The sequence below is a fragment of the Microcaecilia unicolor genome, chromosome 1 (genome assembly GCF_901765095.1).
Source record: "Microcaecilia unicolor chromosome 1, aMicUni1.1, whole genome shotgun sequence".
In the NCBI taxonomy this organism is placed as follows: Eukaryota; Metazoa; Chordata; class Amphibia; order Gymnophiona; family Siphonopidae; genus Microcaecilia; species Microcaecilia unicolor.
In genome coordinates, this window is record NC_044031.1 from 346,955,585 (window position 1) to 346,974,705 (window position 19,121).

The 19,121-nt window shown below is 48.1% G+C and overlaps 1 protein-coding gene across 1 annotated transcript in view; it reads right to left on the minus strand.

Annotated features, from left to right (window-relative positions):
• ULK4 (unc-51 like kinase 4) overlaps positions 1 to 19,121 on the minus strand; it is a gene marked incomplete in the record, with an annotated part of 1,752,451 nt that overhangs the window by 1,058,897 nt on the left and 674,433 nt on the right. The window contains 1 exon segment of the mRNA XM_030209369.1: positions 1,066 to 1,173. Coding sequence (XP_030065229.1) covers positions 1,066 to 1,173 — 108 coding nt within the window.

Here is a 19,121-nt window from a genome sequence, read left to right on the forward strand (position 1 = left end):
ATAAGTATTCGAGGGAGGGAGGTTACAAAGTGCAAATGATGGATAATTGGGAAAAATACCAAAGAAGCAGAATTATGTGAAGGTGACCTTAGAGGTCAGAGTTGAAGAATACCAGATAAGTAAGAGAGAAAATATAAGGCATTAAGTGATTGGACAAAAATTAAGCTTCAGTAATCTGACAAGCACATTTTGTGGCAGTCAGATTTTTGTTAAGCTTCCAGGGAAATACACAGAAACACGAAAGAGAGAGACTTTATTTTTCTTATACTGAAATTTAGACTGATATAAATAAGAATTCAATTTTCTGTAACATTGGGATAAAATAATATTTTATTGTAACCATTTATTTACTCTAATAAATTTTAGCATTATTATAAAAGAGAAAAACTAATCTCTGAAGTGTTTTTCCTTTGCCAGAAGGGCTTTCTTTCATTCTCTTCTGAAGTTGTTCAGCTCCCCCCCCTTTAGAGGTAAGAGGGGGTGGCCTATTCACTATTAAGGGACTCTGTAATTCATATGGCAAGCTTTCTATATACTGTAGAAAATAAAATACATACCGACATAATATCTTTCATTGTATTTAATGCAGGTGTTTTGCTAACCCAAATATTATCTTGCATTATGGGGGTTATTTACTATACAGCTAGCATCTTAACAGAATAGGATAAAATAAACCCTGTGGCAGATGGCACATGCTCCACTGACATATTCTATTAGTAAATGACTCCCTATATACAATAGTTGTCATTGATATTATTAACCCTGCGGCAGATGGCACATGCTCCACTGACATATTCTATTAGTAAATGACTCCCTATATACAATAGTTATCATTGATATTATATTCTGCTAAGTTGGTATATATTTGTAATTACATTAAATATTTTTGACATCTCTTTCCAGTCTAAAATATCTAATCTAAAACGTTCTTTTTTTCTGATTCAGTAGCTATGGAAAAAAATCTTTAGCAATTCAGGTACCTTGAACAACTTGAATATTTTTGTAAACATAGGTAATCTGTAAAATGTATACAAATAAATTTAATTTTAATGAATTTATTCTCACCTGACCACTTATCAAGTAAAGAAGCTCCCCTAAAGCAGGTAAAAGGCATTGCTTTAATTTGCTGTTCCTGAAGTTCTCTCTAATTAGTTCAGTTAACAAAGTGACTGCCTGAAAAAAAGAAAAAGTAAAGATATACAAAAGACTGGCTTTAAATGTCATGGGAATCATGCAAAGGACTATCAAAGCCAGCAAGGTCTTAAACATTGCTTATAAAATGGAAAAAAAAGCAAATTTAAAACAAAGGTTAGTGGTTATTTCTCAATGGTCATCGTTTTTCTGCTCAATGGCTCTACTACTACTACTACTACTACTATTTAGCATTTCTATAGCGCTACAAGGCTTACGCAGCGCTGCACAAACATAGAAGAAAGACAGTCCCTGCTCAAAGAGCTTACAATCTAATAGACAAAAAATAAATAAAGTAAGCAAATCAAATCAATTAATGTGAACGGGAAGGAAGAGAGGAGAGTAGGTGGAGGCGAGTGGTTACGAGTCAAAAGCAATGTTAAAGAGGTGAGCTTTCAGTCTAGATTTAAAGGTGGCCAAGGATGGGGCAAAACGTAGGGGTTCAGGAAGTTTATTCCAGGCGTAGGGTGCAGCGAGACAGAAGGCGCGAAGTCTGGAGTTGGCAGTAGTGGAGAAGGGAACAGATAAGAAGGATTTATCCATGGAGCGGAGTGCACGGGAAGAGGTGTAGGGAAGGACGAGTGTGGAGAGATACTGGGGAGCAGCAGAGTGAGTACATTTATAGGTTAGTAGAAGAAGTTTGAACAGGATGCGAAAACGGATAGGGAGCCAGTGAAGGGTCTTGAGGAGAGGGGTAGTATGAGTAAAGCGACCATGGCGGACGACGAGACGGGCAGCAGAGTTTTGAACCGACTGCAGAGGGGAGAGGTGACTAAGTGGGAGGCCAGCAAGAAGCAGATTGCAGTAGTCTAAACGAGAGGTGACAAGGGTGTGGATGAGGGTTTTGGTAGAGTGCTCGGAAAGAAAGGGGCGGATTTTACGGATGTTGTAAAGAAAGAAACGACAGGTCTTGGCAATCTGCTGGATATGAGCAGAGAAGGAGAGAGAAGAGTCAAAGATGACCCCAAGGTTTCGAGCTGAGGAGACAGGGAGAATGAGAGAGCCATCAACAGAAATAGAAAACGAGGAGAGCGGGGAGGTGGGTTTGGGGGAGAAAATGAGAAGCTCGGTTTTGGTCATATTTAATTTCAGGTGGCGTTGAGACATCCAGACAGCAATGTCAGACAAGCACGCTGAAACTTTGGTTTGGATGCAAGGTGAGATATCAGGGGTAGAAAGGTAGATTTGGGAGTCATCAGCATAGAGATGGTAGGAAAAGCCATGGGATGAGATTAATGAACCAAGGGAAGAAGTGTAGATAGAAAAGAGGAGGGGACCAAGAACAGAACCCTGAGGTACGCCGACAGGCAGAGGGATAGAAGTAGAAGAGGATCCACCAGAGTGAACACTAAAGGTGTGGAGGAAGAGGTAGGAAGAGAACCAGGAAAGGACAGAGCCCTGGAATCCAAGTGAGGACAGGGTATCGAGAAGTATGCTGTGATCGACAGTGTCAAAAGCAGCGGAAAGATCAAGAAGAATGAGGATGGAATATTGACCTCTGGATTTAGCCAGTAATAGGTCATTGGAGACTTTAGTAAGCGCAGTTTCGGTTGAGTGGAGAGGGCGAAAACCAGATTGTAGTGGGTCAAGAATAGCATGTGAGGAGAGAAAATCAAGGCAGCGGCGGTGAACAGCACGCTCAAGTAATTTGGAGAGAAAAGGAAGGAGGGAGATGGGTTGGTAATTAGAGGGACAAGTAGGGTCGAGTGAAGGCTTCTTAAGGAGAGGTGTGACCACAGCATGTTTAAAGGCAGCAGGGACAGTCGCAGTGGAAAGTGAGAGGTTGAGAATGTGACAGATAAAAGGAAGAAGAGCAGGAGAGATGGTATTAAGAAGGTGGGTGGGAATGGGATCAGAGGAACAGGTGGTACATTTTGAGGAAGAAAGGAGAAGTATAGTTTCCTCAATAGTAACTTCAGGAAAGGAGGAAAGGGAATGAGGGGAAGGAGAGAGAGGGGAATGGACGAGTGGAGGGAGAGGTGGTGAGGTAGAGAAAGCAAGGTTTATCTTTTGAACCTTGTTGTGAAAGAATTCAGCAAGGGTCTGAGGAGATAATGAAGGGGGAGTTGGGGGAGGGGGCACCTTGAGGAGAGAGTTCAATGTGGTGAAGAGAAGTCGAGGATTAGAGCCAAGAGAGTTGGTCAGTTGGATATAATAATCCTGTTTGGCACATAAAAGAGCAGATTGGAAGGAGGTCAGCATGCTCTAAGGCATGAACATTATACCACCATCATTTCATAAGTCTTAACTTATTTCACATGCAGTGCCTGCATACTACACAGTAACAGTAAATGACAGCAGATAATAACTCGAACAAACCATCCAGTCTGCCTAACAAAGTGGCCAAAGCCACGCCTGCCACTCTGTGCAAGGCCCCAATCACTCTGGTTGTCAAGTCTCCACCATGCCCAACCATATAGGCAGCCAAACATGATGGAGTCTTGCTTATAACCACATATCATCCCCAAGTATTGTTAACAGTATAGTGAAGATGCTTAACTGTAGCAGGTATTCTGCAAGGACAGAAGGCCATTCATTCTCACATAGGTGACGTCATCCACATCACCCAGTGCAGAGCATAAAAAAAGCTAATATAGCATTAAAAGCACACACAGTGTCCCCATCTCCCAAACACGAGTGCCTTCCTGCCCACCACAAAAGCACGAGACCAACAGTACAATGCTATAGCATAGAATCAACACCAAGGGGAGATGGGAGGGTTTGTGAGAAGGAATGGCCTGCTGTCCTCGGAGAATATCTGCTATAGGTTAAGTATTTTTGCTTTCTCCAAAGACAAGCAGGCCATATTCTCACATGTGGGGAGCCCTAGCTACCAGGCTCACTGAAACCAACAACCATTGGTCAATTGGGCCTTGTAATGGCGAGGACAAAATAGTAATTAACCTGAAACTATATACAACTATGTGAGAGTGCAGGCTGAAACAGAACAAAATGGGCCTAGGGAAATGAAGTTAGTAAATGTTCTGCAGTACTGTCTGTCTGTTGAACATTATTAATTTTTTTTTTTTTTTGGGTGGGGGGGTGGTTTGCCGGGTTCTTGAAGCCTGGATTGGCCACTGTCGGAGACAAGATACTGGGCTTGATGGACCCTTGGTCTTTTCCCAGTATGGCGGTGCTTATGTACTTATGTTGTGCCGGGTATACTGCTCAAGGCAGTAGTGTGATGTGAATGTGTGGACTGAAAACCACCTTGCAGCCTTGTAAATTTCTTCCATGGAGGCTGACCTCAAGTGGGCTACCGACGCAGCCATGACTCTGACATTGTGAGTCTTGACATGACCCTCCAGGGTCAGCCGAACCTGGGCATAAGTGAAAGAAATGCAATCTGCCAGCCAATTAGAAATTGTGCATTTCCCGATGATGATCCCCATCCTGTTTGGATTAAATGAAACAAAAAGTTGGGCAACTTGCTTGTGGGGCTTAGTCCGCTCCATGTAAGTTTCAAGTTTATTTAAATTTGCTATCCTGCCATACGGAACCCATCAATGCGGTTTACAGTCTAAAATAATGGGGAAAATGAAAGGAAGGAAAATTTTCAAGGCAAACAACAGGATGTGATACTGTAGGGAAGGAGGGATAGAACTACAATCGTTGATAGGAGAGAGGGCAGGAAAAGACAGAAGGGAAAAATTCTACATTGTTGGCCAGTCAGAACTGCATGTGCAGATTAGTGTTTTATTGATATGCATCTACGTATAAATGAGCTTTTAGATCAGCTTTAAACTTTGCTATACAAAGCTACAATCTAAGTGAACTTGGAAGAATATGCCATAGTTGAGGGCCTTGCAGCAAAAATGTAGCTTCCCTAATATGTTCATGAATGATAATGCGATAGTTAGACCAATGCAATGCTTGCTTGCAGTCCAAGGTGTGCAAGGCACTCTCACTAGGATGGGCATGAGATTGGGGAAAAAGTGTTGGCAAGACAACTGACTGGTTCAAATGGCAATCCGACACCACCTTAGGAAGGAACTTGGGGTGCATGTGTGTGAAAGACTACTCTGTTGTAATTAAATTTTGTATAAGGCGTGTCCAATACTAAGGCCTGAAGCTCACTGACTACAAACTGAAGTAAAAGACACCAAGAAAATGACCTTCCTGGTCAAATACTTCAGATGGCAGGAATCGAGTGGCCTAAAAGCAGCTTTCATCAGCTGGGTGAGAACAACATTGAGGTCCCATGACACAGATGGAGATCTGACAGGTGGCTTTGACAAAAGCAAACCTCTCATGAAGCAAACAACTGTACACAGTGATGGTAAGAACTAATCACATTAAGGTGAACTCTTACAGAGTTAGTCTTGAGAACAGACTCAAAGAGGTGTAGAAGGTATTCATGCAGGGTGTGTGTAGGGCAAGAAAGGGGATATAGGGTCTTGCCCTCACACCAGATGGCAAACCTCCTCCATTTAAAAGAATAACTCTGCTTAGTGGAATCTTTCCCGGAAGCCAGAAAGACCTTGGAGACACCCTGAGGAAGATGCAAGGAAGCTAATTCTAAGTTCTCAGCATCCAGATTGTGAGGTCCAGAGGCTGGCGGTTGGGATGTAGAAGAGATCCCTCATTCTGCGCGAAGAGGGTCAGAAAAAACACCAATCTCCAAGGTTCTTCGGAGGATAACTCCAGAAGAAGAGTGAACTAGATCTGCCTGCACCAGTATGAGGGGATCAGGATCATGGTCTCTTCATCTTGCTTGAATTTCGGCAAAATCTTGCCCACAAGAGGGTTGGGAGGATATGCATAAATGAGGAAGGCATCCAATGCTAGCCTGTCATGGGACTGCAAACTGGAACAGAACTGAGGGACTTTGTGATTAAATTGAGTGGCAAAGAGGTCCACCGGGAGATTGCCCTGCACTTAGAGATCTCACAGGCAACGCCCATGCTGAGGGACCAATCATGTGGTTGCATGACCCTGCTCAGTCTGTCAGCCAGGCTGTTGGATTTGCTAGTGAGGTAAGTGGCTTTGAGGAGCATCCCATGCTTGGCTGCCCAGTGCTACATCAGAACGGCCGCCTGACACAGTGGGGGTGAGCCGGTGCCCCCTGCTGGTTGCAACCTGATTGTCTGTTTGAATGAGCACAATTTGGTTGAACAGCCAATCTTTGAAAGCCATCAGTGTTCCAGATTACCTGGAGCTCCAGAAAGTTTATGTGGAGATCTGTCTCCTGGGCTGACCATGCACCTTGGGCATGGAGCCCGCTCAAGTGAGCTCCCCAGCACAGGTGGGATGCATGCATTGTCAGCACCTTCTGGGGATAAGAGATTTGGAATGGAAGTTCCACAATCAAATTAGATCAAACTGCCCACCAAAGGAGAGACTGTACCAAATCTGGGGTTACTTGGATAACATCTGATAGGTTCCCCAAGGCTTGGCACCAATGGGAAGCTAGGGCCCACTGGGACATTCTCATATGAAAACATGCCATGGGCTTTACATGGACAATGGAGGCCATGTAGCCTAACAATCTCAACATCTGCTGAGCTGTGACCTGCTGGCTGGCTCGGACCCGAATGGCAGAGAGAGAAAAGTCACGCCTGTTGCATGTCTAGCAGGGTTCCAATGAACTGCAATTGCTGAACAGGATGGAGACTGGACCTGGGGTTATTTCAAACGAACCCTAGTAGCTCTAACATTTGAATAGCTTTCTGCATGGACTCCTGAGCAACATGCTGTTTACCAGTCAATCGTCCAGATAGGGGAACACAAGGACTCCCAGTATGTGTAGCAATGCTGCAACTACTGCAAGATATTTGGTGAAAACCCTGGGAGCCGATGCAAGACCAAAAGGCAACACACAGTACTGGATGTGTCCCCAGCCAAAATCAAAGATACTTCCTTTGACCTGGAAGTATCAGGATGTGAGTGTAAACATCCTTTAAAACCACAGAGCTTGGCTATCCTGAATCATAGGGAGAAGGGTGCCCAGGAAAACCATCCTGAACCTTTAACCAGGAATTTGTTCAGGATTCTCAAATCTATGATGGGATGCACCCGCCCCCCCCCCAAACACACTTTCTTTGGCACAAGGAAGTACTGGAATAGAATCCCTTCCCTTCTTTCCCTCGTGGAATGGGTTCAATCACATGGGCCTTTAGAAGTGTGGAGTGTTCCTCTGCAAGTTCCAGCTTGTTCTGAGAGTAGAGAATGACACGAGGACAAAGTTTGTCCCCATCCCCGCCCTGTCCCCGTGGGTTCTGTCTCCATCCCCATCCCATCCCCGCAGGCCCTGTCTCCGTTCCCACCCTGACCCCGCAGGCCCAATCTCCATCCCCGTCCCGTCCTCGTAGGTTCTGTAGAAGACTCAAACACTTATGATTTTATATTTAAATCTTTTAATTAAAGTATAAAAAGGAACAATATGCTGTGCAACTGTTGTGTATAATAACCCTTCTCCCCACCACCACCCTTTACCCTTCCAACCCCAACAATAGCTGATTTCTACTACCCCAAGGAATCCTAATCCACTCTGTTAAAATGTCCAAGGGTACAAAGTACAACCCATTCTGTATGCCCTAGAAGGGAGAAATATGCCCTATGAAGCACTGTTATGATTTTTTTAATCTGTGGAAGAATAAGAAGTCATTAACAATCTCAGAATTCAATCTAGCTATCCCGTCTTCCACAGTCCTTCCTGCAATAGAAGATGTCGTCTTAGATGTGCTGGTAGTAGGATGTACAGGATCCCCCATACAAATTTTGCTAGTTGTGGCCAGCATGTTTGCTTGTTTTTCCAAAAAATCAAAATATCGTTGTAGGCATCACTCAAACATAAAATGAAGATACATACCTGTAGCAGGTATTCTCCGAGGACAGCAGGCTGTACATCATCAAGCATGGGTCATCGCCGCGATGGCCCAGGAGCTCCAGAAGTTGAAACAGAAAACTTTAAAAATTCTAGAAGCTACGAGGCATGCGTGGGGACAACACACTGAACATGCGCGAGTGACTTCCCACTCGTGACACCCGCGCGCTTCCCTCAGTTATATAAAAAGCAAACGAGAAGAACAACAACTCCAAAAGGGAGGAGGGAGGGTTGTGATGAAGTCCAGCTTGCTGTCCTCGAATACCTGCTACAGGTACGTATCTTCATATTCTCTAAGGACAAGCAGGCTGGACATAATCAAGCATGGGGTATCCCTAGCACCCAGGCTCACTCAAAACAATGAACAATGGTCAATTGGGCCTCGCAACGGCAAGGACATAACTGAGATTGACCTGAAAACAAACACAACTAAGTGAGAGTGCAGCCTGGAACAGAACACAATTGGGCCTAGGAGGGTGGCGTTGGATTCTAAACCCCAAACAGATTCTATAACACTGACTGCCCAAACCGACTGTCGCATCGGGTATCCTGCAGAAGGCAGTAGTGAGATGTGAATGTGTGGACTGATGACCACGTTGCAGCCTTGCAAATCTCTTCAATGGAGGCTGACTTTAAGTGAGCCACTGACGCCGCCATGGCTCTAACATTATGAGCTGTGACATGGCCCTCCAAAGTCAGCCCAGCTTGGGCATAAGTGAAGGAAATGCAATCTGCTAGCCAATTAGAGATGGTACGTTTTCCAATGGCAACTCCCATCTTGTTGGGATCAAAAGAAACAAACGGCTGGGCGGACTGTCGATAGGGCTTTGTCCGCTCCACGTAAAAGGCCAATGCTCTCTTACAGTCCAAGGTGTGCAACTTGTCCTCACCAGGGCGGGTATGTGGACGGGGAAAAAAAGTTGGCAAGACAATTGACTGGTTCACATGGAACTCCAACACCACCTTCGGCAAGAACTTAGGATGAGTGCGGAGGACTACTCTGTTATGATGAAATTTAATATAAGGAGCATGAACTACCAGAGCTTGGAGCTCACTAACTCTACGAGCTGAAGTAACAGCCACCAAGAAAATGACCTTCCAGGTCAAGTACTTCAGATGGCAGGAATTCAGTGGCTCAAAAGGAGGCTTCATCAGCTGAGTGAGAACGACATTGACATCCCATGACACTGGTGGAGGTTTGACAGGGGGCTTTGACAAAAGCAAACCTCTCATAAAACGAACAACTAAAGGCTGTCCAGAGATATGTTGACCCTCTACACGCTGATGGTAAGCACTGATTGTACTAAGATGAACTCTTACTGAGTTAGTCTTAAGACCAGACTCTGATAAGTGTAGAAGGTATTCAAGAAGGGTCTGTGTAGGACAAGAAAAAGGATCTAGGGCCTTACTGTCACACCAGACGGCAAACCTCCTCCATTTAAAAGAGTAACTCTTTTTTGTGGAATCTTTCCTGGAAACAAGCAAGACTCTGGAGACACCCTCTGAAAGACCTAAAGTGGCAATTTCTAAGTTCTCAACATCCAGGCCGTGAGAGCCAGAGACTAGAGGTTGGGATGTGAAGTGACCCCTCATTCTGAGTGATGAGGGTCGGAAAACACTCCAATCTCCACGGTTCTTCGGAGGACAAGTCTAGAAGAGGAGGAAACCAGATCTGATGGAGCCAGAAAGGTGCAATCAGGATCATGGTTCCGTGGTCTTGCCTGAGTTTCAGCAGAGTTTTCCCTACTAAAGGTATGGGAGGATACGCATACAGGAGACCTGTCCCCCAATGAAGAAGAAAGACATCTGACGCTAGTCTGTCATGAGCCTGAAGTCTGGAACAGAATCGAGGGACCTTGTGATTGTCCTGAGTGGCAAAAAGATCCACCGAGGGGGTGCCCCACGCTAGGAAGATCTTGCGGACAACGTCCATGTTGAGTGACCACTCGTGAGGTTGCATTATCCTGCTCAACCTGTCGGCCAGACTGTTGTTTACGTCTGCCAGATACGCGCCCAAAGCCACATCCTGATGGCTTCCTGACACAGAGGGCGAGATCCGGTGCCCCCCTGCTTGTTTGTGTAATACATCGCAACCTGATTGTCTGTCTGAATTAGGATAATTTGGTTGGACAGCTGGTCTCGGAAAGCCTTTAGCGCATTCCAAGAGGGTGATCTGAAGACGCGTTTCTTGAAAAGACCAAACTCCATGAGTGTGGAGCCCATCCACATGAGCTCCCCACCCCAGGAGGGATGCATCCGTTGTCAGTACTTTTTGTGGCTAAGGAATTTGGAATGGACATCCCAAAGTCAGATTGGAGCGAATGGTCCACCACTGAAGGGAATTGCAAAACTCGGTGGAGAGATGGATGACATCCTCTAGATCCCCTGTAGCCTGACATCACTGGGAAGCTAGGGTCCACTGAGCTGATCTCATGTGTAGATGTGCCATGGAAGTCACAGAATTGAGGGACCTTGTCATTGAGTTGAATGGCAAAAAAAAATCCACTGGAAGATCTTGTGGGATATGCCCATATGGAGAGCCCACTCGTGCAGATGCATAATCCTGCTCAGCTTGTTGGCCAAGGTGCTGTTTGCGCCCGCCAGATAGGTGACTTTGAGAAGCATGCCGTGCTGGTGAGCCCAATGTCACATCGGGACGGTCTCCTGACACAGAGCGAGATCTGGTACCCCCCTGCTTGTTGGTGTAATACATTGCAACCTGATTGTCTGTTTGAATTAGAATAATTTGGTAAGACAGACAATCTCTGAAAGCGTTTAGAGCATTCCAGATCACTCAAAGCTCCAGGAGGTTGATTTGAAGATTCGTTTCCTAGGCAGACAAAGCTCCTTGAGTGTGAAGCCCATCTACATGAGCTCTCCAGCCCAGGAGAGACGCATCATCATCAGCACTTTCTGTAGGTGAGGAATTTGGAATGGCAGTCCCAGAGTAAAATTGGATCGAATGGTCCACCACTGCAGAGAGTTTACAAGCTCCAGGGACACCTGAATGACATCTTCTAGACTCCATGTGGCTTGATACCACTGGGAAGCCAGGGTTCATTGATCTGATCTCATGTGAAGACGTGCCATGGGCATAACGTACACTGTGGAAGCCATGTGGTCCAACAGTCTCAACATCTGCCAAGCTGAGACCTGCTGAGAGGCACAAATCGTGGACACCAGTGAGACAAAATTTTCTCCCTGCATCTCCGGAAGGTAGGCTCAAACCGTCTGCGTGTCAATTAGGGCTCCGATGAACTCCAATCTCTGAACAAAGTGAAGATGGGACTTGGGGTAGTTTAAAATTAACCCTAGTAACTCCAGCACCCAAATAGTCATCTGCATGTGTAGAGGCAGGACAGACCGTATTATCGAAAAAGATGGGCGTCCATCTTTCGTTTCGAAAATACGGTTTGGACGGACCAAATGCCATGGATTTGGTCCCTTCTGAGATGGGCGGGTTTTTTTTGCGATAATGGAAACTAAAAACGCCCAGCTCAGAAACGTCCCAATCCAAGCCATTCGGTCATGGGAGGGACAAATGTACAACACTACCATAGCTCTTAGGGGTGAAGGGGGCAGCTACATGTAGGTACAGTGGGTTTTAGAGGCCTCCCATTTACTACCACAAGTGTTACGGGTGGGGGGGGGGGGGGGATGTGCCTGGGTCTGCCTTCCTGAAGTGCACTGCAGTAGCCACTAAAAGTGCTCCAGGGATAGGACTTGTTGCTGGTGTATAACCTTGGCACAGCAGTTCACACCTGAAGACTAATCTCGCTGAAAACGTCCTTTATTTGAATAAGCACCTTTACTCACAGTTAACTGCAGATCAGAGGTTGTGCCCCACTGGCAACGAGTCTCGCTGGTACTGAGATTAGCAGTAGGTCCAAGCTGGCAGAATGGTGTACAATGCCCTCTTTCAGCAACATTCAAGGTAAGAACTAAGTGCTGTAACGTGGCTAACACATGAAAGGGATCTAAAAGTGTCTTACACAAATGGCCACTACCTCATGCACTACCGGAAACAAAACAGGGCACACTCTGACCCAGTAAGCAGAGGGAAAACCACCATGGGAGTAGAGCCTACCAACTACCAACATCGTGAGCATTTAACACAAGCTTGTGGAATCACGGAGCCCAATACCCTACACCCACCACAATGCATTGCTGATGTGACTCTGTAGTGCCCTTAACAGAAAAGTTGTCACACTCACCAGAGACCCACATCAGAACCAGGGAAAGGCTGTCACAGGATATAACACATTCTGATGTCATGGAGGTGGGTACGGCTTTTGAGGCTGGCATACAGGCTGGGAAAAAAAGTTTGTAAAGTGGATTTTTGTTGGTGGGAGGGGGTTAGTGACCACTGGGGGAGTCAGGGGAGGTCATCCCCGATTCCCTCCGGTGGTCATCTGGTCAGTTGGGGCACTTTTTTGGGACTTGGACCTGAAAAAAAAGGGTCCAAATAAATCGGACCAAATTCTCGTCAAAAACGCCCTTCTTGTTTCGATTATCAGCTAAAGACGCCCATCTCTCCTCGGCCGATAACCACGCCCCAGTCCCACCCCAGTGATCTTTGTTCGTCTCCGTGACGGACTGCAGTTGAGGACGCCAAAAATCGGGTTTCGATTATACCGATTTTGGCACCCACGGGAAACAGACGCCCATCTCCAGATTTGGGTCGAAATATGGGCGTCTTTCTCTTTCAAAAATAAGCTGGATGGACTCCCAATCTGCACAGTGATGCTGCGAATACAGCTAAACAGTTGGTGCTTGGTGAAGACACTGGTTGCTGATGCAAGGCCAAAAGGCAACTTGCGATACTGAAAGTGATGTGTTCCCAGCCGAAATCGACGATACTTCTGGTGGGCTGGAAGGTTTGGGTTAAGTCCAGAGAGCATAGCCAATCATCTTTCTGAATCATTGGGAGAAGGGTGCCCAGGGAAACCATCCTGAACTTTTCTCGGACAATAAATTTGATCAGAGCCCTTAGGTCTAGAATAGGATGCATCCCCCCAGTCTTATTCTACACAAGGAAGTACCTAGAATAGAATCCCTGCCTTTCTTCCCCTGGTGGAATGGGTTTGACCAAATGTGCCTTTAGAAGGGCGGAAAGTTCCTCTGCAAGTACCTGTCTGTGCTGAGAGCTGAAAGAATGAACTCTTGGTAGGCAATTTGGAGGTTTGGAGAGCAAATTGAAAGCTTATCCAAGACTGACTATTTGAAGAACCCACCGGTCGGAGGTTATCAGAGGCCACCTTTGGTGAAAACATTTGAGCCTCCCCTCCCTGACTGGCAAGTCATCTGGGACAGACACTTTTACTGTGGCTATTCTCTGCTGGAGTCAGTCAAAAGCTCATCCCCTGCTTTGATTGGGGAGCAGCAGGAGTCTTAGACGCACACTGTTGACATGAACGAGTGCTCAGGGGCTGAGCCTGAGCAGGCTCATGAATCAAGAGCGAACCTATGCCTAGAATAGTAGCAGGGAGCACTCTATGGCTTGCCAGAAAACCTTCTAGATGAGGAAGTGGATGCAGAAGGCATCTGGCGAGAGAGAGAAGAGATGGTATCAGTGTGTTTCTTAATCTAATCAGTGACCTCCTCAACCTTTTCTTCAAAAATGTTATCTCCCCCCCCCCCCCCCCCCAACAAGAAGCATCCGCTAACCTCTACTGAACAGAATGTTCCAAGTCAGAAACACACAGTCATGAGAGTCTGTGCATTGCTATACTTTGAGCAGAGATCATGGATGCCACATCAAAAGTGTCATAAGTGCCCCTGGCCAATAACTGTTGACACGCCTTCTGTAGCTTGACCAACTGGCAAAAAGGTTCAGCCTCATCCGAAGGAAGCATATAGACCAAGTCTGACAGCTGTCTCACTGAGTTTCACAAGTAAACGCTCGTGAAGAGCTGGTATGGCTGTATACGGGAGATCAGCGTTGAAGCCTGGTACATCTTCCTTCCACAAGAGTCCAGGGTTCTAGTTTCTCTGCCTGGGGGCGCAGAGGCATAGTCTCTAGTACTCCTGGCTCTTTTGAGAGTGGATTCCACCATCAAGGAATCGTGAGGCAACTGAGTCCTTACAAAGCCAGCTTCACTGTGGATCCATTATTGGATGTCAATATTCTTGGGCACAACAGGGACCAACAGAGAGAACACCCAGTTCCTGACGAGGACTACCTTAAGTACTTCATGGAGAGGTGCCATCACAGCCTCCTTAGGAGATGTATAGTCCAAGACCTCGAGCATCTTGGCTCTGGACTCATCTTCCACCTCCACAGGAAGCAGAATGGTGTCAACCATTTCCTTAACAAAAGATGTGAAAGAAAGGTTCTCCAGTGGAGACCATCTCCTTTCAGGTGGTGGGGAGGGCTCAGAGGGGATCCCATAAGACTCATCCGAAGGAAGGTACAGCGAATGCTACATACCTGTAGAAGGTATTCTCCGAGGACAGCAGGCTGATTGTTCTCACTGATGGGTGACGTCCACGGCAGCCCCTCCAATCGGAAACTTCACTAGCAAAGGCCTTTGCTAGTCCTCGCGCGCTCATGTGCACCGCGCATGCGCGGCCGTCTTCCCGCCCGAACTGGCTCGTGTTCATCAGTCCCATATGTAGCAAAACAAAGCAAGGGAAGACACAACTCCAAAGGGGAGGTGGGCGGGTTTGTGAGAACAATCAGCCTGCTGTCCTCGGAGAATACCTTCTACAGGTATGTAGCATTCGCTTTCTCCGAGGACAAGCAGGCTGCTTGTTCTCACTGATGGGGTATCCCTAGCCCCCAGGCTCACTCAAAACAACAAGCATGGTCAATTGGGCCTCGCAACGGCGAGGACATAACTGAGATTGACCTAAAAAAAATTTACCAACTAACTGAGAGTGCAGCCTGGAACAGAACAAACAGGGCCTCGGGGGGTGGAGTTGGATCCTAAAGCCCAAACAGGTTCTGAAGAACTGACTGCCCGAACCGACTGTCGCGTCGGGTATCCTGCTGCAGGCAGTAATGAGATGTGAATGTGTGGACAGATGACCACGTCGCAGCTTTGCAAATTTCTTCAATAGAGGCTGACTTCAAGTGGGCTACCGACGCAGCCATGGATCTAACATTATGAGCCGTGACATGACCCTCAAGAGCCAGCCCCGCCTGGGCGTAAGTGAAGGAAATGCAATCTGCTAGCCAATTGGATATGGTGCGTTTCCCCACAGCCACTCCCCTCCTGTTGGGATCAAAAGAAACAAACAATTGGGCGGACTGTCTGTTGGGCTGTGTCCGCTCCAGATAGAAGGCCAATGCTCTCTTGCAGTCCAATGTGTGCAGCTGACGTTCAGCAGGGCAGGAATGAGGACGGGGAAAGAATGTTGGCAAGACAATTGACTGGTTCAGATGGAACTCCGACACGACCTTTGGCAAGAACTTAGGGTGAGTGCGGAGGACTACTCTGTTATGATGAAATTTGGTGTAAGGGGCCTGGGCTACCAGGGCCTGAAGCTCACTGACTCTACGAGCTGAAGTAACTGCCACCAAGAAAATGACCTTCCAGGTCAAGTACTTCAGATGGCAGGAATTCAGTGGCTCAAAAGGAGGTTTCATCAGCTGGGTGAGAACGACATTGAGATCCCATGACACTGTAGGAGGCTTGACAGGGGGCTTTGACAACAGCAAACCTCTCATGAAGCGAACAACTAAAGGGTGTCCTGAGATCGGCTTACCTTCCACACGGTAATGGTATGCACTAATTGCACTAAGGTGAACCCTTAGAGTTGGTCTTGAGACCAGACTCAGACAAGTGCAGAAGGTATTCAAGCAGGGTCTGTGTAGGACAAGAGCGAGGATCTAGGGCCTTGCTGTCACACCAGACGGCAAACCTCCTCCATAGAAAGAAGTAACTCCTCTTAGTGGAATCTTTCCTGGAAGCAAGCAAGACGCGGGAGACACCCTCTGACAGACCCAAAGAGGCAAAGTCTACGCTCTCAACATCCAGGCCGTGAGAGCCAGGGACCGGAGGTTGGGATGCAGAAGCGCCCCTTCGTCCTGTGTGATGAGGGTCGGAAAACACTCCAATCTCCACGGTTCTTCGGAGGACAACTCCAGAAGAAGAGGGAACCAGATCTGATGCGGCCAAAAGGGAGCAATCAGAATCATGGTGCCTCGGTCTTGCTTGAGTTTCAACAAAGTCTTCCCCACCAGAGGTATGGGAGGATAAGCATACAGCAGACCTTCCCCCCAGTCCAGGAGGAAGGCATCCGATGCCAGTCTGCCGACGGCCTGAAGCCTGGAACAGAACTGAGGGACTTTGTGGTTGGCTCGAGATGCGAAGAGGTCTACCAAGGGGGTGCCCCACACCTGGAAGATCTGTCGCACTACCCTGGAATTGAGCGACCACTCGTGAGGTTGCATAATCCTGCTCAACCTGTCGGCCAGACTGTTGTTTACGCCTGCCAGATATGTGGCTTGGAGCACCATGCCGTGATGGCGAGCCCAGAGCCACATGCTGACGGCTTCCTGACACAGGGGGCGAGATCCGGTGCCCCCCTGCTTGTTGACGTAGTACATGGCAACCTGGTTGTCCGTCTGAATTTGGATAATTTGGTGGGACAGCCGATCTCTGAAAGCCTTCAGAGCGTTCCAGATCGCTCGCAACTCCAGAAGATTGATCTGCAGATCGCGTTCCTGGAGGGACCAGCTTCCTTGGGTGTGAAGCCCATCGACATGAGCTCCCCACCCCAGGAGAGACGCAGCCGTGGTCAGCACTTTTTCAGGCTGAGGAATTTGGAAGGGACATCCCAGAGTCAGATTGGACCAAATCGTCCACCAATACAGGGATTCGAGAAAACTCGTGGACAGGTGGATTACGTCTTCTAGATCCCCAGCAGCCTGGAACCACTGGGAAGCTAGGGTCCATTGAGCAGATCTCATGTGAAGGCGGGCCATGGGAGTCACATGGACTGTGGAGGCCATGTGGCCCAGCAATCTCAACATCTGCCGAGCTGTGATCTGCTGGGACGCTCGCACCCGTGAGACGAGGGACAACAAGTTGTTGGCTCTCGCCTCTGGGAGATAGGCGCGAGCCGTCCGAGAATCCAGCAGAGCTCCTATGAATTTGAGTCTCTGCACTGGGAGAAGATGGGACTTTGGATAATTTATCACAAACCCCAGTAGCTCCAGGAGGCGAATAGTCATCTGCATGGACTGCAGGGCTCCTGCCTCGGATGTGTTCTTCACCAGCAAATCGTCGAGATATGGGAACACGTGCACCCCCAGCCTGCGAAGTGCCGCTGCTACTACAGCCAAGCACTTTGTGAACACCCTGGGCGCAGAGGCGAGCCCAAAGGGTAGCACACAGTACTGGAAGTGACGTATGCCCAGCTGAAATCGCAGATACTGTCTGTGAGCTGGCAGTGTCGGGATGTGTGTGTAGGCATCCTTCAAGTCCAGAGAGCATAGCCAATCGTTTTCCTGAATCATGGGAAGGAGGGTGCCCAGGGAAAGCATCCTGAACTTTTCTTTGACCAGATATTTGTTCAGGGCCCTTAGGTCTAGGATGGGACGCATCCCCCCTGTTTTCTTTTCCACAAGAAAGTACCTGGAATAGAATCCCAGCCCTTCTTGCCCGGATGGCACGGGCTCGACCGCATTGGCGCTGAGAAGGGCGGAGAGTTCCTCTGCAAGTACCTGCTTGTGCTGGAAGCTGTAAGACTGAGCTCCCGGTGGACAATTTGGAGGTTTGGAGGCCAAATTGAGGGTGTATCCTTGCCGGACTATTTGGAGAACCCACTGATCGGAGGTTATGAGAGGCCACCTTTGGTGAAAAGCTTTCAACCTCCCTCCGACCGGCAGGTCGCCCGGCACTGACACTTGGATGGCGGCTATGCTCTGCTGGAGCCAGTCAAAAGCTCGTCCCTTGCTTTTGCTGGGGAGCCGAGGGGCCTTGCTGAGGCGCGCGCTGCTGACGAGAGCGAGCGCGCTGGGGCTTAGCCTGGGCCGCAGGCTGTCGAGAAGGAGGATTGTACCTACGCTTGCCAGAAGAGTAGGGAACAGTCTTCCTTCCCCCGAAAAATACCTGTAGAGGTAGAGGCTGAAGGCTGCCGGCGGGAGAACTTGTCGAATGCGGTGTCCCGCTGGTGGAGCTGCTCTACCACCTGTTCGACTTTCTCTCCAAAAATGTTATCCGCACGGCAAGGCGAGTCCGCAATCCGCTGCTGGATTCTATTCTCCAGGTCGGAGGCACGCAGCCATGAGAGCCTGCGCATCACCACACCTTGAGCAGCGGCCCTGGACGCAACATCAAAGGTGTCATACACCCCTCTGGCCAGGAATTTTCTGCATGCCTTCAGCTGCCTGACCACCTCCTGAAAAGGCTTGGCTTGCTCAGGGGGGAGCGCATCAACCAAGCCCGCCAACTGCCTCACATTGTTCCGCATGTGTATGCTCGTGTAGAGCTGGTAGGACTGAATTTTGGCCACGAGCATAGAGGAATGGTAGGCCTTCCTCCCAAAGGAGTCTAAGGTTCTAGAGTCCTTGCCCGGGGGCGCCGAAGCATGCTCCCTAGAACTCTTAGCCTTCTTTAGGGCCAGATCCACAACTCCAGAATCATGAGGCAACTGAGTGCGCATCAGATCTGGGTCCCCATGGATCCGGTACTGGGACTCGATCTTCTTGGGGATGTGGGGATTAGTTAAAGGCTTGGTCCAGTTCGCCAGCAATGTCTTTTTTAGGACATGGTGCATGGGTACAGTGGACGCTTCCTTAGGTGGAGAAGGATAGTCCAGGAGCTCAAACATTTCAGCCCTGAGCTCGTCCTCCACAACCACCGGGAAGGGGATGGCCGTAGACATCTCCCGGACAAAGGAAGCAAAAGACAGACTCTCGGGAGGAGAAAGCTGTCTCTCAGGAGAGGGAGTGGGATCGGAAGGAAGACCTCCAGACTCCTCGTCAGAGAAATATCTGGGGTCTTCTTCCTCTTCCCACGAGGCCTCACCCTCGGTGTCAGACACAAGTTCACGGACCTGTGTCTGCAACCGTGCCCGACTCGACTCTGTGTAGCCACGTCCACGATGGGGGCGTCGAGAGATAGACTCCGTCGCCCGCATCGGCGAAGCTCCC